At 44.6% G+C, this 21,465-nt stretch overlaps 1 protein-coding gene, 1 long non-coding RNA gene and 1 pseudogene across 4 annotated transcripts; 2 read left to right on the top strand and 1 right to left on the bottom strand.

The window, feature by feature from the left end:
* Positions 1-6,344: 6,344 nt before the first annotated feature.
* Positions 6,345-7,251, bottom strand: LOC101824826 (annotated as a pseudogene).
* Positions 7,252-7,536: 285 nt separating this feature from the next.
* LOC110343491 lies at positions 7,537-21,410 on the top strand. 3 transcript variants are annotated; one of them, XR_002385790.2, is made up of 4 exons: positions 7,537-7,642; positions 8,283-8,332; positions 16,859-16,955; positions 21,265-21,410. It is a non-coding gene; the product is annotated as an uncharacterized LOC110343491 (long non-coding RNA). The 3 variants fall into 3 exon arrangements; XR_005870540.1 differs by lacking the exons at positions 7,537-7,642; positions 8,283-8,332 and adding an exon at positions 9,665-9,711; XR_005870543.1 differs by lacking the exons at positions 7,537-7,642; positions 8,283-8,332 and adding an exon at positions 16,341-16,462.
* LOC101823148 (tetraspanin-7-like) lies at positions 15,146-16,333 on the top strand. The gene has a single exon (XM_040730360.1). It carries the CDS (start codon positions 15,599-15,601, stop codon positions 16,331-16,333), a length of 735 nt encoding a protein of 244 aa, XP_040586294.1. The 5' UTR covers positions 15,146-15,598.
* Positions 21,411-21,465: the final 55 nt, after the last annotated feature.

Here is a 21,465-nt window from a genome sequence, read left to right as displayed (position 1 = left end):
AGTGGAAGGGAGGTGCTTTTAGGAAAAGCAGACAGTCCTGAAAGACTCAGCGTCGGAGAAAGTCCCACCACCTGCTTGCCCACTCCTGAGAACTTGGGATAAGAGCTGCTTAGGGCTAGGCTACAGATGGAGTTTGGAGGCTATTTCACTCGTAAGTATTTACTCATAAGTATTCATTCATTCGTTCATTCATTCATTCACCCACTCACTCACCCACTCACTCCATAGAGGCGAATCTAGTAACTCAGACATTGTGCCTGGCCTGGGGACTATGCTGATCACCCGTTACACTGCCAGGAGAAACACAGTGCTCTTGGGAATCATAAAGCAAGACAAGGTGGCAGGTAAAGGGAAGCCTGGTAGAGAGTGTAAAGTGAGGGCTTTCAGACCAAGCGAAGATCTGTGAAAGGTTCAGGCAAGAAGGAACGAGGAGCGCTGAGAGATCACAGTGTGACTTTGGCTCAGGACGAGGACAGTGGCAGGAAGTGGGCGAAGACATAAGCAGAGCCTTGTATTAAAAGCAAGTGTGTTCCTTAAGGCAGCTGGGGCCCAGGAGGCAGAGAAGCGGTGTGCTAACCATGGCTAGCACATGCTGAGTCCTTGCTACCTGCCAAGTCCTTTGCACTGCACCACCGGTGTTAATGTCTGACCCGTCCTTAAAGCTACATAGTTGGAGCAGTGACCCTGCTTTGGAAGACAGAAGATTCATTTTCCTTAGGTTGTAGCAGTTATTATTTGTGCTTTACAGATAGTGAAACTGGACTGAAAGCTGTCATGTGATTTGCTCACACACACATAGGGGCAAAACTTGGTCACACTTCCATTTGTCTTGCTGAGAAAACTCTCATTTCTGCTCTCCCTGGGCCATCTTCTTCTTTAAAAGGATCACCTTGCAGAGAAATGGGACAAATTGTAAGCAAAGAGAGCCAGTGAGGGTTTCCACACACACACACACACACACACACACACACACACACACACACACACACACACAAGCAATGGCCAACCAGATCAGCAGGCCAGGAAGGAATGTCTCCTGGAATTGGAAAGAATGAGAACATGAAGTATTTGGGAAATGTTGGTGCTTTTCTTTCACAGTATATTTTTTATGTTTATTTATGAATTTGTAATGTTATATCTTACAGATATACCCATATGCATACATACTGTTCTGCTGATGGGCAGCTAGCTTGTTTTGGTAACTTATTTTTGGTTGTGAACCTAACATTTAATAGCGGAGCCATCTCTTCAGTCCTTGCTTTGGTATTTTAAAATATGCTCTACGGATAACAAAAATATTCTTCATTTCATCATGGAATTATGCTCAATTATATAGATTTAATGTCTACAGAGGAGTAGGGGCTATTTGTCACCAATCTTATAAGTTACTCTGTTTTGAGATTTGCTAATTGTTAAGTATCTTTTCTTATGGAACCACTTCTCCATTGGTAAAACTGAGTTTTTACCCCCATTGAAGTCTCCATTTGTGATTACAAGAATGGATAGATGATGGAAACATGAGGTCAAAACTATTTTTAATAATTCATTGAAGAAAAGGTATGAAATCTGGATTTGTGGAAAAGCCCAGGAAAAGGAAACAGACTAACAAAAACCTCATTGAAAGACAAGGGATAGATACTCCCCCCTTTAAATTTTTGGTTACGCCTTCCAAAGGACTCCCCATGCCAAACAATGCAGGTGATTGCAATTGTTCTTTGTCACACTTGTAGAGGTCAACTTGGTACCAATAAGAAAGCCTACTCTGTGAGCACTGGCTCTTATAGCATATAAATTACACAAACTGCCAAAGGGAAACAGGTTATTAGCAGTCCTCCCCCACTGTGAAGCCCATGAACCGCAAGGATGACCAACCCAGCTAATATCTCCGATGCAATAGTGGTTATCATGGGGTTAGCCAGCAGCTGTATAACTGGACTTAAGACCAACTTAGTAGGAGGGAACTCATGCCTGGCACTGTAGAGCCAGCCAAGCACCTGTGGCTAGAGAAGACACACATCCAAGAAGAGGACCAATTACTACCATTTCATTAAATCATGTAGCTTCCAATTGCCTTCTGAATATATGTCCTTATACCCATAGATAAGTGTAGCTCTCATCCTTCATCAAAGGAATTTCCTTTTGCAGCAGAAGGAGAGTATTACAGAGATCCATGACTAGTGAAAGTGTACAGAATAACTGACCATAGGGTTCTCAGCTCCAAATGGGGCATCTATGATGCCACCTCTACACCCAATGCTCAGGGAACATCATGAAAGAAGGGGTAGAAAGATTTATAAGATCCAGAAAACTGGGACAACTCTTGCAAATTAGTGTCCTCTGGACTTGTGCTCTTGAAATCTCAACAATATGGCTGCCTGCATAATACCTGCACAAAACCACACTAGTACCATGGTAACACAGATGGGGGGGGGAGTTCACAAGGCCCTACCCCTAGATGAAGAGCTACAGGAAGTCAATGGCTGATCAGGGAGATTTTCTTCAGAAAGTTTTCCCAATCTGAAGTTGTCAGTACTAAACACATGTACTAATTGCACTCAGTAGGTTTACATACACACATACATACATACATACGTGGTGTGAGTGTGTGTTTAAAATTACAGAAGATAATATGATTCTAAAAGAAACTTTGGGAGACACGGGAGGAGTTGCAAGGGCAATACAGGGTATTCATATATGACATTCTAAACAAGTATAATTTAAAAATTGCCAATGCTGTGTTCTAGAACCTACATTCTTTTATTCAAATAATTTTTGGCGTCTCTGTACCTGAGCACTGCATTTTAATTGCTTTTGATTCTGTGTCTCTCTTTCCTCAAACCCTCCTAAGGACTCCACCTCCAAAATCATGACCTCGTCTTTATTATTGTTTTACACACACACACACACACACACACACACACACACACACACACACACACACCAATTTGGACATATGGATATATAACAACTGAGTCCATTTAGCTTTGTTTTACATATACATGTCTTGGGAATGGGTGACCTATGTGGGAACTTATTCGTGGAGGAGACTGATGCTTTTCTTGTGCTGGTTAGTTTTATGTAAACTTGACCCCAGCAGGAGTTATATGGAAGGAGGAACTTCGATTGAAAAAAATACCTCCATAAGATCCAGCTGTAAGCCGGGCAGTGGTGGCGCATGCCTTTAATCCCAGCACTCGGGAGGCAGAGGCAGGCGGATCCCTGTGAGTTCGAGGCCTGGCTGGACCGACAGCCTCCAAAACAATACAGAGAAACCCTGTCTCGTAAAAAAACCAAAAAAAAAAAAAGATCCAGCTGTAAGATATTTTTCTTAATTGGTTATTGATTGGGGAGTACCCAGCCAGTTGTGAGTGGTGCCATTCCTGGACTGGTGGTCATGGGCTCTATAAGAACGCAGGTTTAGCAAGCCATGGGGAGCAATGAAGCATTTATCTAATTATTCTTTAATCAATAAAAACTCGGGAGTCAGATAATGGGGTAACAATCTGAATGATTGAAGTAGTGGAGAAGCAACCAGTGACTTCCTCTTTCTCATTCCTCAATCCAAAAGGGTCAAGACCATCATCTCTCCACCCCTCCCTACTACTTCCTTTGTCTGTCTGTTCTCAGTCCTCCAAAACCTTTATGGTTAATTTTGGCCAGGTAGTAGTTTGCTCTGCCTTCTGATTCAAAACAAACTCTATTGTCAGTCTCAGGAGCATCAGAATGTGATCAAAATATCACATAGCAAAGCAATCCCCTAAGCACTGCATCTTCAAGGTCTCTGCATCACCTTCTGCCTCCATAGTCCTTCCCTGTTTGAGTTCCTGCCCTGGGCTTTCTTCAGTGGTAGACTACAGTGTGGAAGTGTAAGCCCAACAAACCCTTTCCTCCCCAACTTGCTTTTTGGTCATGGTGTTTCATCTCTCCAATAGAGACCCCAACTAAGACACTCTCTACAGGAACTGACTACTTGTCACTCTTCGTCTAGGGGTGGGACCATGTAAAATTTCCCCTGTCCACAGTGGCATGCCCACTGTGATTATGCCGATCTTGTTCAGGCAACATTATTGCTGAGAGTTCCTGGGGACAGCTTCCCTGACATGTATAGAACTATCTCACAACGGATGTCTGTGGGGAGCCGCCCCCACATTCTCCGTTACAAGATGGCGCCGACATCCGTTGTCAGTTGGAGTAAACAACCTTGGTGCGCACGTGCCTGCTACTTTTCTATCCCTTACTCTCTGCCTCTCCCGTGGCGTCATATGGGCTGACGAGGAGGAGCCAGTCAGGAGATGACACGTCCGAGGCGGGGACTGCTGAGCTATATAAGGGTTGGGCTTTTCGCTCCCCGGGTCTCCACTCTGTAAGCTTATGCTCTCCCTCTCAAGACGCATTAAAGCTGTTCTGCAGAAGGATCCTAAGTGTGCCACGTCGTTCTTGCTGGCGAGACGGTAGCGCGGGACAGATGTCCTGCTCTTCTGACTCCTGAAGTCTTTCTTCTCCACCTCCCATGATGTTCCCTGAGTTTTAAGTGTAGGATTGCATTGAAGACGTATTGGTTGGATTCTTGTACTCCACAGACAGTTATTTTCTGCATTTTGATCAGTTGTCAATCTCGATAATAGTCCCCATCTATTAAAAAAAAAAGCTTCTTGGGTGAGGGATGAGAGCTGCACTTATCTGTGGTATAACAATACGTATTTAGAGTTCAGCTAGAAATTGTATTTGCTTAGGAGATGGCAGTAGTGGGTTCTCCTTTTGGATCTATGACATCAACAAACATGTGCAGCTGGTTAGATTTGCAGTACCAGGCATGGCTCCTCCCCTACTGAGCAGGCAGTAAGTTCAATTAGATAGCTGTTGGTTGCCTCTAAGACAGAAGTGCCACAACTGCATTCTTGTTGATCCGGTCATTGCTGTGGCTCAGAGCTTTGTAGCTACGTAGATTGTGGATTTATTGCTTATCTCTCTTGGAAGCTTGCACAGCATCTTCTGATACTAAAAAAATGCAGACAGTAAAAGATGTCTGAGTCTACAACGACCAAAAATGGATTCAGTCCCAACACATAGTATCCAACGGTGAGTCCAGTCATGCTTGCCTGTGTTGTACCTGCACTGTCACTGCAGCCTGGGTTCTGAAAAGACAACATGTGCTAAACTGTGAATGTCATCACACCATGCAACACCAACAAACAAACAAACAAACAAGCAAGCAAACAGAAAACCCACCTGAAACACTTTAGCTTAGACTCAAGACTACTGTGTGTTATGAATGACAATGCTTTTATTATATGTATGAAGTTTGTTGTTTCCTTATAGAAACATTATGGTTTCATTATGGAAAACAAAAACTTTTAATGTTGCCCTGCAGTTGCTCCTCTGCATGTATCAAATTAGTACATCTGATTGTGCTGTGTTAGACAAACAAGCGTATCCATCTCATTAGTATGTCAATTTCTTTAATAGTCTATGGATAGCAAATGTTTATGGTTTATTATCAGTAAATACTCACTTTGTATATCTATTTTATATAGCTCTAGTCTTAATAATGAATAAAAATTTTCAGGTCAAAAGGATGAGTGGGAAACATTTAAGAAAGGCTTTTTAAGAGCCCTGTGATTTCCAGTTGTCTCATTTTTTTCTTAGAAACAGAGGCTTTTACTAGTTTTTGGTCGACACAAGGTACTTCACATTACCTGGCAGCGCAGGGGCGCTGTGGGTCACTCGCAGCCCTTTTGGAGGTGGGCCGGGCTCAAGGCAGCTAATCAGGCCTGCTCGGGAGGAGGTGGGAGGTGGGTACCCGAAGGAATGAGGGAGGGCGCCAGGTGTGGGTTTCGCGGCCCTCGGTCCCAGGCCTCAGTTTCCCCGCTGGGCACAGGAGGGTGAGGTCCGAGGGTCTTGGGAAATCAAGCACACACCCATCTATACCTTTGCTCCCCAAGTTTTCTTTCATTGAAACTGCCTGCAATCTCCATGGGTTCACAAACCACAAACTGAAAAGATGAAGAAATGGGAAACTCTTTGGGGACAGCCTCTCCCACAGCCTGCTAGGAAATCCACAGCCTGGCTACCCCATCAAGGACCCCAGTGTTCCCCGTGGGTCAGTCCTCGGGAGGAAGCAAGGCCTGATGGGTAAGGAGGGAGCATAGCTAGCAAAGGCTTGTCCTCCCAGTCCTCAGGAAGCTGAGGCAGGAGGTTGCTTGTAGTGAGTTCCAGGCCAGAGAGGGCTACAAAGTGAGGCCCAATTTCAAGAAACAAAACAACACAGTGAAAACACAGAAGAAGAAACAAAACCCCAAGCCTACACAGGGATGCTGATGTGGGGAGCCAGCACCGTTGGGTGCTCAGTAGCTTACCTCCTCCTGGCAGTAGGCCAGGTACTCAGGGCCCTCACCATGACCGTCACCCCCGACTGGCACCCCATCAACTGCTGGACCCAGTGGGCAATACTTGGCCACTCTGGTTGGCGCCCTGCATGTATCCCATCTGTAGGGACATGGAAGAGTTGTCACACTTGTCAGTACCCAGCTTGGTATCGTAGATGTGCCTTCGGGTCCCTGAAGCTGTCATGCCCACTTGGCTGGCACACTTGTTGGTACCCATCTGGAGGCTGATGGTACAGTGGTGCATGGGAGGCAGGATGTGGTTCTTAGGGTCATAGAGGTGCCGTCTGGTACTGTAAGCCGTCATGCCAGATTGGCTGGCACATTTGTTGGTGCCCGTCTGCAGCCCAATGACGCACTGGCCAGCCTTCATGGTGGCGTCATCAAAGTTCCTTTCTTGTTTCTCTGAGTATTTGACTCCGATGTCCACGCCGCTCTGCAGCCCCTTGGTTTTGGCCTTTCCCGCCAGCACAAGCAGGGACACCTGCACCTGGGTCATGTTCCCACTCTCAAATAGGTCATTGGCCTCAAACAGGTCCACGGGGTTCATGCCATAGCTGACCATGGCCTTGATGAAGTTGGATTTCTAGCTGATGCCAGTTCTGTATAGAGCGGCTGATCTTGGGGACGGATGCAGCTTGTTCATGAGTGTGCATAGGATGACCCCATCTTTCAGACCCTTCTGGAAGTCCGGGTCGGTGGAGAGGCCTGTGAGTACCTCAGTCTAGCTTCGGAGTTCAGCTTCCTTCTGGGGGTCGTATTTGGACAGGAGCCGGTTCCTGACCTCGGCCGGGAGCCCGTTGGACAGTCCCTTGTTGAACTGCGTGGAGCTCATGGCGGGGACCAAGGGACCCGGCGCGGGACAGGCAGACCGAGGGGCCTCATTTTCTTGTGTGGCATGTCCAGCTACTGATGTATGATGTCTAAGTTTATTACCTAAGAGAGGACTACAACATAGTGCTGTTCTAACTTGGTAACTTCTTTGACAGTTTTTAATTGGATTTCTTTGACTGGTTACTTAGTTGTTAGGTACAAAAGTAGGATAAATACCTAATTCTTTCTTTGCATCTATTTTAAGATCATGAAGATCTTCAGAGACTGAAGTCACTGTAACTCATGGATATATATAGTTTGTTTACCTCTGTCTCTGTCACCAACTGTGCATGCATATGTGGAGGCCAGAGGACACCCTTGGGTGTTTCTTTCTTCCTGCACTTGGTAACCCCAGTCTTCCATTTAATCACTTGGTGATGTGACTGGTAAGTTCTTATAATTTCAATTGTACTTCATTGATTATTCATGAGGTTCAGTACATTTTTATTTGTTTATTGTCGAGTTGGGGGTGTCTGTTGTTGTACCTATTGGTTTTGTTATCTCTCTTTAGTTAGATTGGTTTGTTGTATACTGTGGACACAGGTTCTCTGAATTGTAAATTTCTTTCTTTGCTTTTTATCCTCACTGTGTAATGGTGTCCCTTCACTGAAAAGAAGTTCTTGATTTTTATGCAGGTGAATAATAGCCTTAGCCTTAATGACTAGTGCCTTTTATGTATTTAAGAAACATTTGTCTATCAAGAAGTCATTAACATTAATTACTGTGCTGTTTTGCACATTTAAATCCATATTACATTTAGAGTATTTTGTTTATGTGGTAAAGTAGGGGTCAAATTACTTCCCCCTACCCATTAATATCCAATTTTCTACTTCTTAATCTAAAGAAAATTAGTAAATACTTTCTTGCTTACCTCCTTGGATCCAGGGACAAAAAAGTAATTTAGGTGTTGATCCACTTGTCTGGGTTTCTATTTTGTCCCATTCCTCACTACCTTGGTAGCTGTCTGTGTCTTCAAGGAGACATCTTGTATTTATGTATTTTTCAGATTTTTCTGTTTCTTTCCAGAGACAAAACAGATAAAAGTTCCATAGTCCATCACCATTAAAAGATCAAAGGTTAGTGGTTTACCCTCTTCTCACTTCTCCCTGTTGTTGACAATGATGATGTCTACAGTAAAATGATAACCCTCTGGATCATTCCATTGAGGCAAACATTTCAGACTCTGCACAACATAGTGGACATTCTTTGCCCTTTTATGTGGTTGTTGTGAAAAAATAAGTGTCTGGATCAGATGTCTTTCTTTCCGAGGTTCAGAACAGTGTCATATGTACTGAAGAGAGAGGGGGAGACCATGAAAATGTTCATATTTAATTGGATCATCATAATAACTCATTGAGAGATTTGACTCCATTGTCTCCAAAATTGGGTGACCTAGGAGGAATACTTGCCTCAATGAATAATTTCAAATTGTAGCTTTTTCCCAAGGCCATTTTTCTTTGACTTTTACTCCTTTATCAGTCCTGATGACTGGAGTCTTGACAGCCTGTCACTTTGAACCTTGCCGCTGTTGAGAATCATACGTTTTGTGATGTTCCTTCAAATATCTTGCATGGCAGAATCTTAGCATCTTGGACCTGAACATTTGGAGCCAAATCATCCCCCAGCTTTAGCAACAAAAGATCAAAAACAAACAAACAAAAAAACCCAAAACATACTCCACATTTCACGAACCTACATGACCACCCAGAGACAGGCAAAGCTTAAGAAAGCAATAGTACAGAAGGCTAGCTTGTTCCTGTGGCTCTTCATAGGTAATAACCAGTGGGATCATGAGAAAGCATCAGTAGGGAAAACAAGGGCTCCACAGAGGCCATCCAACTGTAAACCTCTGCATGTGAAATACAAAAGCTGAGTATGAGGATGTGGGGGCCAACTCAGTGTGAGCCTTTAATCTAGGAAAGGGAGGCTTAAAGTCTTCCTATCATCAATGAAAAAAATCAGGAAAGACTATGCCAGTGAAATGTCAAGAGCTACAGAGATAGATGGAGTAGTTAAGGACTAATGGGTCACTGGAGAGGAGAGGTAGGAAAGCTAGGGAGTTAGGACTGTCACCCTGGGAAAAGACATGGGTTGTGAAATCAGAAGCAATGATGCATTAAAGAAGGGTACATGCGTTTTTAAGATACTGAGAAGGTAAGATTGTAGGGTACAAGCTGATCTAAAGTCAAAAGAATATTCTGTATGTCTTTAGTTTTGGTCGAAAGTTGTTTAATTATGAGGAGAGTTCAGAAAGAAAAAAACATAGGTACTCATAGTATGAACCCTGGACACGTACCAAGAGGTGAGTGCCAGTCATATGCAGACAGATGCATAGCGTGCACTATGATCCCTTTGAGGCTTTTCTTCCTTATATGTCACAAAAGCAAGGTCCCTCACAACAACTGAATCCTCCCCACAGTGGACTCATCCATGACTGGCTGGGGGTCCTGCAAAGGTAAGTCTAGATAGAGCATTCTTCCTTGGTTGGCAATTCTCCTGTCTAGGTCTATAGGCCGAGAAGGCCATTGCCCAATGCCTTTAATAAACAATATGTCTTTGTCAGCAGGGGGACTGATGTCACAGTCAGTAACTGACTTTTAGCAGTGAGGGGGAGGGGAGAGACCAGTTTTCTGGGCAGCTGACTGGAAATGCAAGTGTGGCCATGAGAAATACAGGCAGGAAGGAAGAGCAAATGGAGGAGCGGTCTCTTGAATTGTTGATGTGCCCCTGGGACATTCAAGTGTATCATAGGGCTGCCCTGTGGAGGCCATCACCAGCTGGGCAGCAGCTGAAGTCATTTTCTAAGTATGAGAGAAAGAAAGAGGGATCCAACTCACTCTAGGATGTGGGAGAATAGCAATAAAGGCCAAGAGAGACAAAAGGGAAACTTGAAAGTAGTATAATGTCCCAGACCCATATGTGACCACAGGGAAGGTTAGTTCTGTTAGCAGCCCCCAATATGGCAATACTCAAGGATTACTATCTTCCAATACTGAGCTTTTTGTTTGTGTGTATCCTATGAGTTATTGTGCATAGGCTGCTAATAAGACACCGTTTCCCCTCCAGTATCTCTGCAATTATTTCCCTGCTGCAGGAATCCCTAGGAGTTTTGAATGTCTTCAAGAAGTCAGTGCCATTGTTTTAGCTTATAAGCGCCTGTGGGAAGCTTTGCAATGATCTCTAGTCATTCACTCATATGAAGAGCATATGTTGCAATAAAATATTTAAAAATGAAAATTTAAACTCCCTGAAAGGCCAGTCCCTTGTGAGTCCCACCAGGGACCCCCCTGATGTGTCTTAGGCTCAGTCATTTTTGTTTTGTTATGGAACTCTATTTTCCTTGTTTTTAGTTTGTGCTTTCTTCAATGCACATTCAAGGAAGTTGGGCAGCCTTGCTTAGCTTCTGCTGTGTTTCTGGTATCTGCTGTAGTACTTAGAGCACTGTATGTACTTCCAGGCCTTGTAGAGTATACAGGGGAGCTAAAGGCTTTTTCTGTTTTTTTTTTTTCTGGTCTCTCCAACAAGCTCTGCTCTTTCTTGTGTTATAAGAACAAAATGATGGTTACCCACAATTTTCCTATTGAAGTAAAAAAATGGCAAGGGTGGGTGTCTAAATATCCATTAGCAGGGGAGAAGACTTGAAACCAGAGAGTTGTTCATGAGCTCAAACATTTCATCTGTAAATGACACAAGTCCTGGCTGGAGTAGGATATTTATGAGGACTGGTAAGCCTAAAATATACAGCCTGGAGACTTAGGGAAGAGTTGATGTTACAACCCATTTGCCAATTCCTCCTGCTTAGGAGCGGTTTGTCCATTGTGTAACACCCATTCATACTTTGGCTATACTCATAGTTCATCTATTTGAGCATTAATCTCATCTAAAACCCACACAGAAACACAGATTAATGTTTGAACAAATGCTGGAGAAACTAGAAAAACTAACAAAATGAACTATCACATTATCCAATAGTGTGGTACTTAAAGTCATAGATGACACCAGTTTTTGTGGGTACTCTGGTCCTCCCTCTCTCCCTCTGATGCCTCCACAGTTATCACCACTCATCCTGGGTCAGACAGATGACCCCATTCTTTTTGGTTTTTTGAGACAGTGTTTCTCTGTGTAGCTTTGGAGCCTATCCTGGCACTCTCTCTGTAACCCTGGCTGGCCTCAAACTCACAGAAATCCACCTGCCTCTGCCTCCCCAGTGCTGGGATTAAATTGTGCGCCACCAATGCCCGGCCAGATGACCCCATTTTTTTATTTTTATTTTTAAATTTAAATTAGTAACAAGGTTGCTTCACATGTCAATCCCAGGTCCCTCTCCTTTTCCCTCCCCTCCTCCCACACCCTCCCACTAACCCCCCAACACCCCTTCCTTTCCCCAGGGAGAGTGATGCCCTCCATGGGGGTGTCCACAGTCTGTTAAATGACCTCATTTTTTTAAAACAGGAACAGTGTTTAAAACTGGGTGGAGATCCTGGTGAGCCTCACTTGAACTCAGCAGCCCAGGAGACAGTCAGGAGTTACTCTTTTAGCTCTGGAATTCTTACTAAGAGTCTAAGGAGCCTTATCAGCTACCGTTAGCATTTCTTAAGTTACCTTCCTCTTGCTTCAGCAGGAGTGTAACATGTGAAAGTCTGGGGTAAGTTTTTATTATGGGTCCCTACCCATCCTGTGCTAAACCCTAGGGCCTTTTCTGAGGGCCATATGAAATAAGCCACTGCAGTAACAAAGATACAGTCCTTGGTCCATTTGTATTTAAGGAAATGGATGTTCCAAAAAGGATGAGGATTTTCCCAGTGTTCCTTGGCCTGCTTATCCACTGCAGCAAAATTCATACCCAAAGCTTAGCTATGAATGACACCTGCTGTTTTGTCAGTTCAGGAGTTTGTGAGTCAAGAATTCAGGGAGTCTCTGTGCCACAATGAGTTCTAGTGGTTCAAATGACTAGTGGTTGCTGAGACCACTTGTGTAGTAGCTTGGTGCTGGCTATCTTTTGGATACCTTGGATGGTCTTCAAATCATGTTTCCTTGGACAGGATTTTTTTTATTACTGATGTTTTTATAGGTATTCTTTTTTTGGTTTTCTTTTTCCTTCCTTTTTAAAATTTAAGTTAGAAACAAGCTTGCTTCACATGTCAATCCCAGCTCCATCTCCTCCTCCCCTCTTCCCCCCAGGGCCCCAGTCCACCACCCAATCTCCACTCCGATCCTCAGGGAGGGTGAGGCCCTCCATAGGGAATCTCCAGAGTCTGTCATTTCATCCAGAGAAAGGGCATGGGCCCTTCCTCCAAGAGTCCAGGCTGAGAGAGCCTCCCATATTGTGGAATGGGCAGCCAAAGTCCATTTGTATGTCAGGGATAAATACTACCCAAGGTCCCATAGATTACCTAGGCCTGCTCACTGTCACCCACATTCAGGGATCTGGGTCAGTCCCATGCTGTCCACCCAGCCATTAGTCTGGGGTCCAAGAGCTACCAATTGTTCAGGTCAACTGTTTCTGTGGGTTAAACCAGCCCACTCTTAACCCCTATGCACATCATTTCTCCCTTTCTGTCACTGGATTCCAGGAGCTCAGTTTAGTGTTTAGCTGTGGGTGTCTGCCTGTTTCTGTCAGTCTCTGGATGAAGGTTCTGGCAGTGGGATTGTATGCTGGTACTCCCCTGAGTCATGTCTAAAATCCATAAATGAGTGAGTACATACCATGTTTCTCTTTTTGTGACTGGGTTACCTCACTCAGAATGGTTTCTTCTAGTGCCATCCATTTGCCTGCAAATTTCAAGATTCCATTTTTTTCCCACTGAATAGTACTCCATTGTGTAAATGTTCCACATTTTCTCTATCCACTCTTAAGTTGAGGGGCATCTAGGTTGCTTCCAGGTTCTGGCTATTACAAATAATGCTGCTATGAACATAGTGGAACAGACATCCTTGTTGTATGAATGTGCATCTTTTGGGTATATGCCTAAGAGTGGAATTGCTGGGTCTTGTGGTAGACTGATTCCCATTTTCCTGAGGAATCTCCATACTGATTTCCAAAGTGGCTGTATGAGTTGGCACTCCCACCAGCAGTGGAGGAGAGTTCCCCTTTGTCTACATCCTCTCCAGCATAAAATGTCATTGGTGTTTTTGATTTTAGCCATTCTGACAGGAGTAAGATGGTATCTCAGAGTTGTTTTGATTTGCATTTCCCTAAAGGTTGGGGATGTTGAGCACTTTCTTAAGTGTCTCTCCGACGTTTTAGACTTGCTTCTTGAGTTTTTTTTGTAAATTTTGGAGATCAGCCCTCTGTCAGATGTGGGGTTAGTAAATATCTTTTCCCAATCTGTGGGGTGCCCATTTGTCTTGCTGACTGTGTCCTTTGCCTTACAGAAGTTTCTCAGTTTCAGGAGGTTCCATTTATTAATTGTCGATCTTAGTGTGTGTGCTACTGGAGTTATGGTCAGGAAGCAGTTCACTGTACCAATTTGTTCAAGGGTACCTCCCACTTTCTCTTCTGAGAGGTTCAGTGTGTCTGGATTTATGTTGAGGTCTTTGATCCATTTGGACTTAAGTTTTATGCATGGCAATAGACATGAATCTATAGGCAGTCTTCTACATGTCAGCCTCCAGTTATGCCAGCACCATTTGTTGAAGATGCTTTCTTTTTTTCCATTGTATAATTTTAGCTTCCTTGTCAAAAATCAGGTGTTCATATTTTAATGATGGGGTGTTCAATCCGATTCCATTGGTCTACCTGTCTATTTTTGTGCCAGTACCAAGCTGTTTTCAGGACTATAGCTCTGTAATACAGCTTGAAGTCAGGGATGGTGATGCCTCCAGACGTTGCCTTGCTGAACAGTGTTGTTTTGGCTATCTTGGGTCTTTTGTTTTTCCATATAAAGTTGAGAATTTTTCTTTCAAGGTCTGTGAAGAATTGTTCTAGGATTTTAATAGGAATTGTCTTAAAACTGTATATTGTTTTTGGTAAGATTGCCAATTTTACTATGTTGATCCTACCTATTCTTAGACAGAATTTCTAAGTTCAGTTTTTGCACCTGTACTTGGTTGGACCTGACCTCCTCTTTCCTATTGCTTGTGCTTCTCTGACTGTATGGTGATGGGGAAATGTTCTTTGTGTATATGTTTCTCTTATTGGTTAATGAATAAAACATTGATTGGCCAGTCAGGAAGTGACGTAGCTGGCCAGAATCAGGATATAAGCAGGGACAAACAGGAAATTGCTCTTTTCTCTGTGGAGATGCTTAGCAGTCGCCATGTAGCAGAGGAAGGAGTTAGAGGTCCGGATGCTTCTCCAGTCAGATAAGACCACATGGAAATACTTAGATTAATAAAAATGGGTTAATAATTAAGAAAGAGCCAGCCAATAAGAAACCCTAGTCATAGGCCAACATAATATAAATCTGAGTGTTCATTTGGAACAAAGCAACTTCTGGGCCAGGCTGGTGGGAAAGAATGCATGCAACACTATTGAAGTCCAGGGTAATAGGACTTCTTCATGGAGCTGGCCTCCCCTGGGTTAGAGATGACCAAAATCGACAAGACCTCTATGATTTGTCTTCCCGCATCATCATGGCACAATCTGTTTGTCAAGCAAATCATTTAAGCCAGCCTACTTTTAGAGGGAGAGAATTGGTTCCGTTTCTACAAAAGAGAGATAGCAAAAGCTCTCAACTGTCTTTAATATGTAGGAATCAAAACTGTTCCATGGGGCTCAGCCTTTCGCTTACCTTCAAAAGTCTTGCCTTTCCTCTCTGTTACTTTGTCTCTGCCGGCACCTGTATTTGGTGGCCACAGGGTCCCTCATTATGAGTGGGACCCTGGATCACAATGTAAGCAGATAGCCAGCTGTAAGAGGGCCATGGCTTGGCAGCCTGTGACATGTCAGGGCGGGGCAATGAGAAGGGCCAGCACCAATCTCCCTCTTGGGGAAAAGGGACACCAATGCCATCCCTCACAGTGCAGGTGGCCTAGGGCTTGAGATAACAACACTGTTTCAGCAATGAAGGGGAAATGCCAGTGACCAGCACTAATGAGGGACAGCAACGGGGGAGGGAGGGAGTTCATTACCACAGAACGGAGGAACAAAGCGGATGGGCAAGAAGTGGGGAGGCCCAGCCTTCCACTGTATCCTCCTCCCAGAAGGAAGCCGACCTACTGCCCTCCAAACACGGAAAGCAAGAACCTCATTCTCGGGAGCCTTTTCTTTGCCAGTCAGACTAGCAGAAGTCAGCGAAGCCTCGGGGGAATTGAGCAGGCCTACAGCAAGGATTGTATAGAAAGAGTGAACTTGGGAACACTGCCTTCTCTCTGGGAGCAGTATTGTGGCACTGAGAAAAATGGAGACCAAATTTGTGGTAATCTGTCTCAAAACCCTCCTCCTCACCTACTCCTTTTTCTTTTGGATCACGGGAATGATCCTGTTGGTTATTGGAGTCTGGGGAAAACTTAATCTGGGCATCTATTTATCTCTTATTGCCCGGCACTACACAGATATTCCCTCTCTGCTTATTGGAACAGGCGCCATGATTGTCAGTTTTGGTCTATTTGGATGCGTTGCTGCATGCCGAGGTAACCCGTGCATGTTGAAGCTGTATTCTCTGTTTCTGTCGCTGGTGTTCCTGGCTGAGCTTCTTGTTAGCGTTTCAGGACTTCTGTTTCACAGTGGGATCAAGGCCAGCTTCCTGCAGATTTACACCAATGCGGTGCAGAATTATAATGGCAATGATGAACAGAGCCAGGCAGTGGACCAGGTGCAGTATAGCCTGGTATGCTGTGGTGTGAAGAACTACAGCAACTGGGAAACCAGCCCCTACTTCCTGGATCATGGGATCCCCCGAAGCTGCTGTAAGGAGGAAAGCGATTGCGACTCCCAGGATCTACACAACTTGACTGTAGCTGCCACCAAGGTTAAGCAGAGGGGCTGCTATGATCTGATGATGAATTTCTTGGAGGCAAACATGGTGACCATCATTGAAGTGCTCTTTGTGGTCACATTCTCTCAGTTGATTGGCACCAGACTGTCCTGTTGTCTGTCCCAGTATATCGTGGCCCATCAACATGAGATGGTATGAAATGTTTTTTAAGGGCAATACAGAGAAGAAGCCCATTTCAAAGAACTGCTCCATCCTCTTGCAAAGAACTTGCAAAGAACTTTAGCACACAGAAATTCTCTACCATGCTCTTGCTGCCCTCCTCCTCAGGTCCTCCAGCACATAAGTTGCTGACACTCCTACCTGATCTCTGCTCCAACTTTTGGAGCACCTGAAGTGTGCTGTTTTCCTCTTGTGAAGCCCTGTTATGTTACACAGTGTATCTGCCTGCAGCTAGTCATAGTGAACCCCACCATATGGCCCTATGTGTGCAAGCTCTTCCTCATATAGTGGGTCCAGATGAAGCTTATTGTGGGATACTGCTTATTACATCATTACTGCCCTCCTGTGGCCTGAATTCAGTATGGGAGGCTGTCAGTCCTCCATTGTCATTCATAAATGTCACGCACCTTTATAGAGATAACCAGATGGCAGCCATCAGCTCTTGGGGTTTAATCTTGTTTGCTCTGATTTTCGTTTTACTGGGGATTTCCTTACCTTCTCTAGGGTGCCTCGGAGATGTGAAGAAATACAACCGTATTCACGAGGAGATGATATCATGTGTCATGGAGGAAACTGTTGAGGGTGCAAGTTCCACACCTGGGTATGTAGAGACAGCTTAGTGCTTGTTGGCCGTTCAGTAGAAACCTGCACAACTCATTCCAAGGCTGTGTTGTTTCTTCTCTTGAAGTTATGATGCCAACACTGGTTTTCCCCACCAACTAATTGCTGCTGTTATTTTCTTTTCCATTCTCTGTATTTTTTTTGATTGACATTATAAGCTGTGAGGGCCTCTGATCAACTTAAAAATGGGTGTGAAGGGGGAACAGAAGTCAAAGGTTTTGAAAAGATCTTTAAAGACAACGCCCCTGGAGCTTCAGGGTTGACTCAGTTGGAAATGTTAGCTATGGAAACATCAGGACCTTGCCTGGAGCTTCAGAACCTAAGTAAAAGCTGGACAGAATGTTCTTCACTTATTCTTCCAGTGCTAGGGAGGTAGACACAGACAGATCTCTCATGCTTCCTAGCCGTCCCACACAGCCTAGTTTGCAAACCACAGGTCAATGAGAAACCTAGCCTCAGCAAATGAGAGGGATGGCATCTAGAGAATAGCAGCCTAGCTTGCCCTCTGGCCTATACACCCCCATATGTGTGCATCCCCATGTACACAGAAACTCCCTCAGAATAGCCTTCTCTGTCTAGCATGCCGACACAATACATTGATGTTGTAAGCATTTGTGATGTGTGCATTAAGAAATAGAGCAATTATGAGTAGTCAAAACGAAGAAACAAACACCAGAGGTGACTTGAGAGCTACTGTGTAGACTCTGTGCCCTTCTACTTCTCTGTCTCATTCGCTATCACTGGAAGTTACAGTCACTGCAAGTTACTGGAGATTTGAGAATTATGTTTTAGGATATTGACAAAGGCTCTCAGTTAATGACCCTTCTTTGGGCTGCTCTTTGTGATCTGTTAGATCCTCCAACAGGGCACTTAAAGGAATGCTTCTTTTCCAGCAGTAGGTTTTCATGCAGTTAGTTGCTTTGTATTTGGAATGTGGCCTTTGCTTCCCATGTCGAATTTTCTCTGAACATTATGATAGCCTAGAGGGGGGAGAATGGAGTTAACTGAGCCTTGCCCTTTGTTTACTGCCTCTAATCAGCCAATCATTCTTAATAAGAGACGCACATGAGTCATTGTGCCAAAGTCTGGGCATGAGTCACGGTCACTCCAGTACTTACAATGGTGCCACATTCTTGTCTAGAGATGGGGTGGAGGGGAACGTGATAATTCCCAGTAATAGCCAAGATCATGAAAACTCAGTGAGACTCTGGGAAGACATCTTCTAAACAAACTACAACAAAAGATAGTTTCATTTTCCTGTCTCTTTTGAGCAACATGTACTCTAGTACAATGTATTGAAGCCATGTTGTAAACCACGAGAAAGGAAAAACAAACAAACAAACATACAAACAAAACCCCACAACCATACTAAACCAAATCAAACACCCCAGGTACTAGGATTTACAAGTCAGAACTGCTGCAGCTTGTCTTCTGTGCTTTACGTCATTCTCTGATTTTATATTTGATTGGGTTGCAGTCACCCAGTACCTGAAGCCTGATCTGCATTTCCAATGAGAATGTGGCTTGGAACCTCTTGAATTTCTCTTGGAGATATCAGATACCCAAATCCTCAGCTCAGAACTCCATTTCTGGTTTATTTGAAACACGGAGGAGGGGTGCAGAGAGAGATGGATAGATGGATGGAGACAGAGAGACAGAGAGACAGAGACAGAGACAGAGAGACATGCAGGAACTGTAATATAGAGGTGATACTAGAGAAGAGTCAGATTTCTAGTGTTTTCTTTTCAACTCTATGCGCAGAACCTAGACTTGTAAATCTGACATAGCCATCAAAGTACCTGCGTTAAGCCAAACCCTCCTTGAAGAGGCATCTACTATATCATAGTTTCCCCCCATGAACTAACTATATTTGGACTATGGGATTCTATAGCTTTAGTGGTGTACAGAAGGGACAGATTATGATAATGTCATATCTTATATTATAATGATACTCTTTTACTCTGTTGGAAAAGCGATGTGCAGGTTATTGCCAGGTTAGCATGGACACAGTATCAATGGTCTAATTGTTCTGAGAGGATGTCCCTTCACAGTCCAGATACCCCTGGAGTGACAGTGCATAGATGGCACCAGCAGAAATAAACCTGCATTTGAATTTCATGGTACTCCCAAAGCCAGACAGCCACGGAATGAGAAAAGAGAGAGGAGGGTGAAACAAGAGAATCATAGATGCCATGTGTCTCCCAAGCATGGCTGGCCACTTAACCAGAGGGGCAAGACTGAGCTTTGGACTGACTGACTCTTTGTCCCCACCCCTTCCTCCACAGACAAGAGTTTTAGGGCATTAATCCACTGTCTCAGAAATTTGAAATATCTGATTTGTGTCCATGCTCATGGATGTTTCAAAGAGACAGGCAGCAATGAAACTCCAGTATTGGGTGATAATTTTATGCTGGAAAACCTGGAAGTTTTGAGTGGTCAGCTTTAAAAGTACTGTTATACTATCCTCCCCATTTCCTAACTATGGTGTCCTTAGATTTATATTCCCCTAACTGTGAATGTGGGTCACCATCTTTTATAGTGCGTACCAGGTTCAGTAGAGGGCCCTGGAAATGCCTGAAACTGCAGGGTCATCTCTTTCTGGGTCTATCATCACATTCATACTAGTTTTTTTTTGCTCCTGCATTATTAGAATTGTGAATGTGTGCTTGTGCATGTGCGCGTGTGTGTGCGTGCGTGCGCGCGTGTGCATGTGCGTGTGCGTGTGTGTGTGTGTGTGTGTGTGTGTGTATTTGGTGATTGGTGCCCCAGCCCTGTGTCCAAAGGGCCAGATACTATTGCAACTTGTCAGCCTTTCTTCCCAGACATGCCCACTTCCTATCAGGTGTCCTGGGGATCAAGATTCTCTAGACCCAATACAGGCTAAAAGGTTTATTCGGAGAGATAACAAAAAGATGCCCAGGTTCCAGCTCCAAGAATCCTCTCAGGTTGTTTCGTGACCTGGTCAGTTGCTAGAAAGAGAAAGCACCACCCCAGCACCAGCCTAAATCCTCCCCTCCTGTACGCACCTGTGACCACGCCCAAACGGGCGTGGTCAGCGCCAAAGGTGCCTCGTTAGATCTCTTGCTACAATCAGGCTTTGGGTAGCCTGCCCGTGAGGGTCCCAGACACTCTGACTCTTGTGTGCCCACCTGTTAACCTGCCTGCACCCTACAGCGATGCTCGTGTTTACGCAGTCTTTGTAGCTCAGCTCCAGCTTGGGCACCTGGATGAGTTTCTCAGCCATCCCGGCAGCTTCCACCACATTCTGAGTTTGGGCTTCAGCCCTTCTTTGGTTCCCCGTTGCACATTTGCAGTTGCCCATGTCATTGCCTCATAGTTCTTTCAAAAAGTCTTTTCCTCCTGTGCTGAAGTCACCCACCCTTTCACCATCTTCTGGCCTGTCCTGAAATTTCTGTCTCCTGATTGGAGTGATGGGTCGAGTTTCAGGGCTAAGTGGAATTAAGATTTGATAACTGTGTTGGTCATTTTTCTCATTTCTGTCACCAAATGGCAGATCAAAAGCAACCGAACGGAGAAAAGCTTTGCTTCAGCTTACAGTTTGAGGGATTCTGGTCCATCCATCATGGTGGGGAAGCCATGGCAGCAGGAGCATGGGACTACTGCACACACGCACCCACAGTCACGGGACTATGGCACACACGCACCCACAGTCAGGCAGCCCGGTGTGATGATTGTTTATGCTTGGCCCACTTGCTGCTTTTTATTGAGTTTTCAACCCCAGATCATGGGGTTATGATGAGCATTCCTCCTCAGCTAATACACTTAAGAAGCCCCATCATAGAAATGCCAGAGATTTGTCTCCTAGGTAATTCCAGATCTGGCCAGGTTGACAATATTAACCGTCACAGGTGATGAAACTGCCAGCATGATTAGTCATGTGACGGGGAAGTGAAGTCCCTCTAGAGTAGGCAGAGGACATCCACGAGCATGGGGCTGAGGTGGAGGAAGAGACAAGAGGAATGGCTGAAGGCATTACAGGCTGCTGCTTTGCCCAAGAGCCAATAAAGGGACTTCACAGGGTGCCACATATGGAGATCCCCATAATTCTCTTGGTCTTTCTATTCTGCTTCAAATCACAAATCTAAGGAGAACTACCAGAGAAAATGTGCCAGTAACACCCGGCTCTTAGGGACCACTAGTGCTATCCCAACACACAGGGCCAGGCGTGTCTAAGGCACCTGTGATTAGTGCTGATAGTGACTTGCCATTCCCCACAAAGTCTCCAAGTTCTTCCCTGTGAATGTCCTGCTTGGCCACTTTTATGACAGAGTGAAGACATGGTGAAGCCAGTGGCCTACAAGCTTCGGTGAAAGGATTGAGAAGAAACCAGCTTTACTGATGCCTCTGATACCTCGAACAACTGGATTTTGTACCTTGGCACCCCCAGAACTGTGAGACAGTAAAGTTTTGTGAACAAACCATCCAACCTGTGCTTCATTTCGGCAAACATAGATGGTGAATGCTGATTC

Source organism: Mesocricetus auratus, unplaced genomic scaffold, assembly GCF_017639785.1.
Source record: "Mesocricetus auratus isolate SY011 unplaced genomic scaffold, BCM_Maur_2.0 Super-Scaffold_4256, whole genome shotgun sequence".
In the NCBI taxonomy this organism is placed as follows: Eukaryota; Metazoa; Chordata; class Mammalia; order Rodentia; family Cricetidae; genus Mesocricetus; species Mesocricetus auratus.
This window is presented reverse-complemented; position numbering and strand designations above follow the sequence as displayed.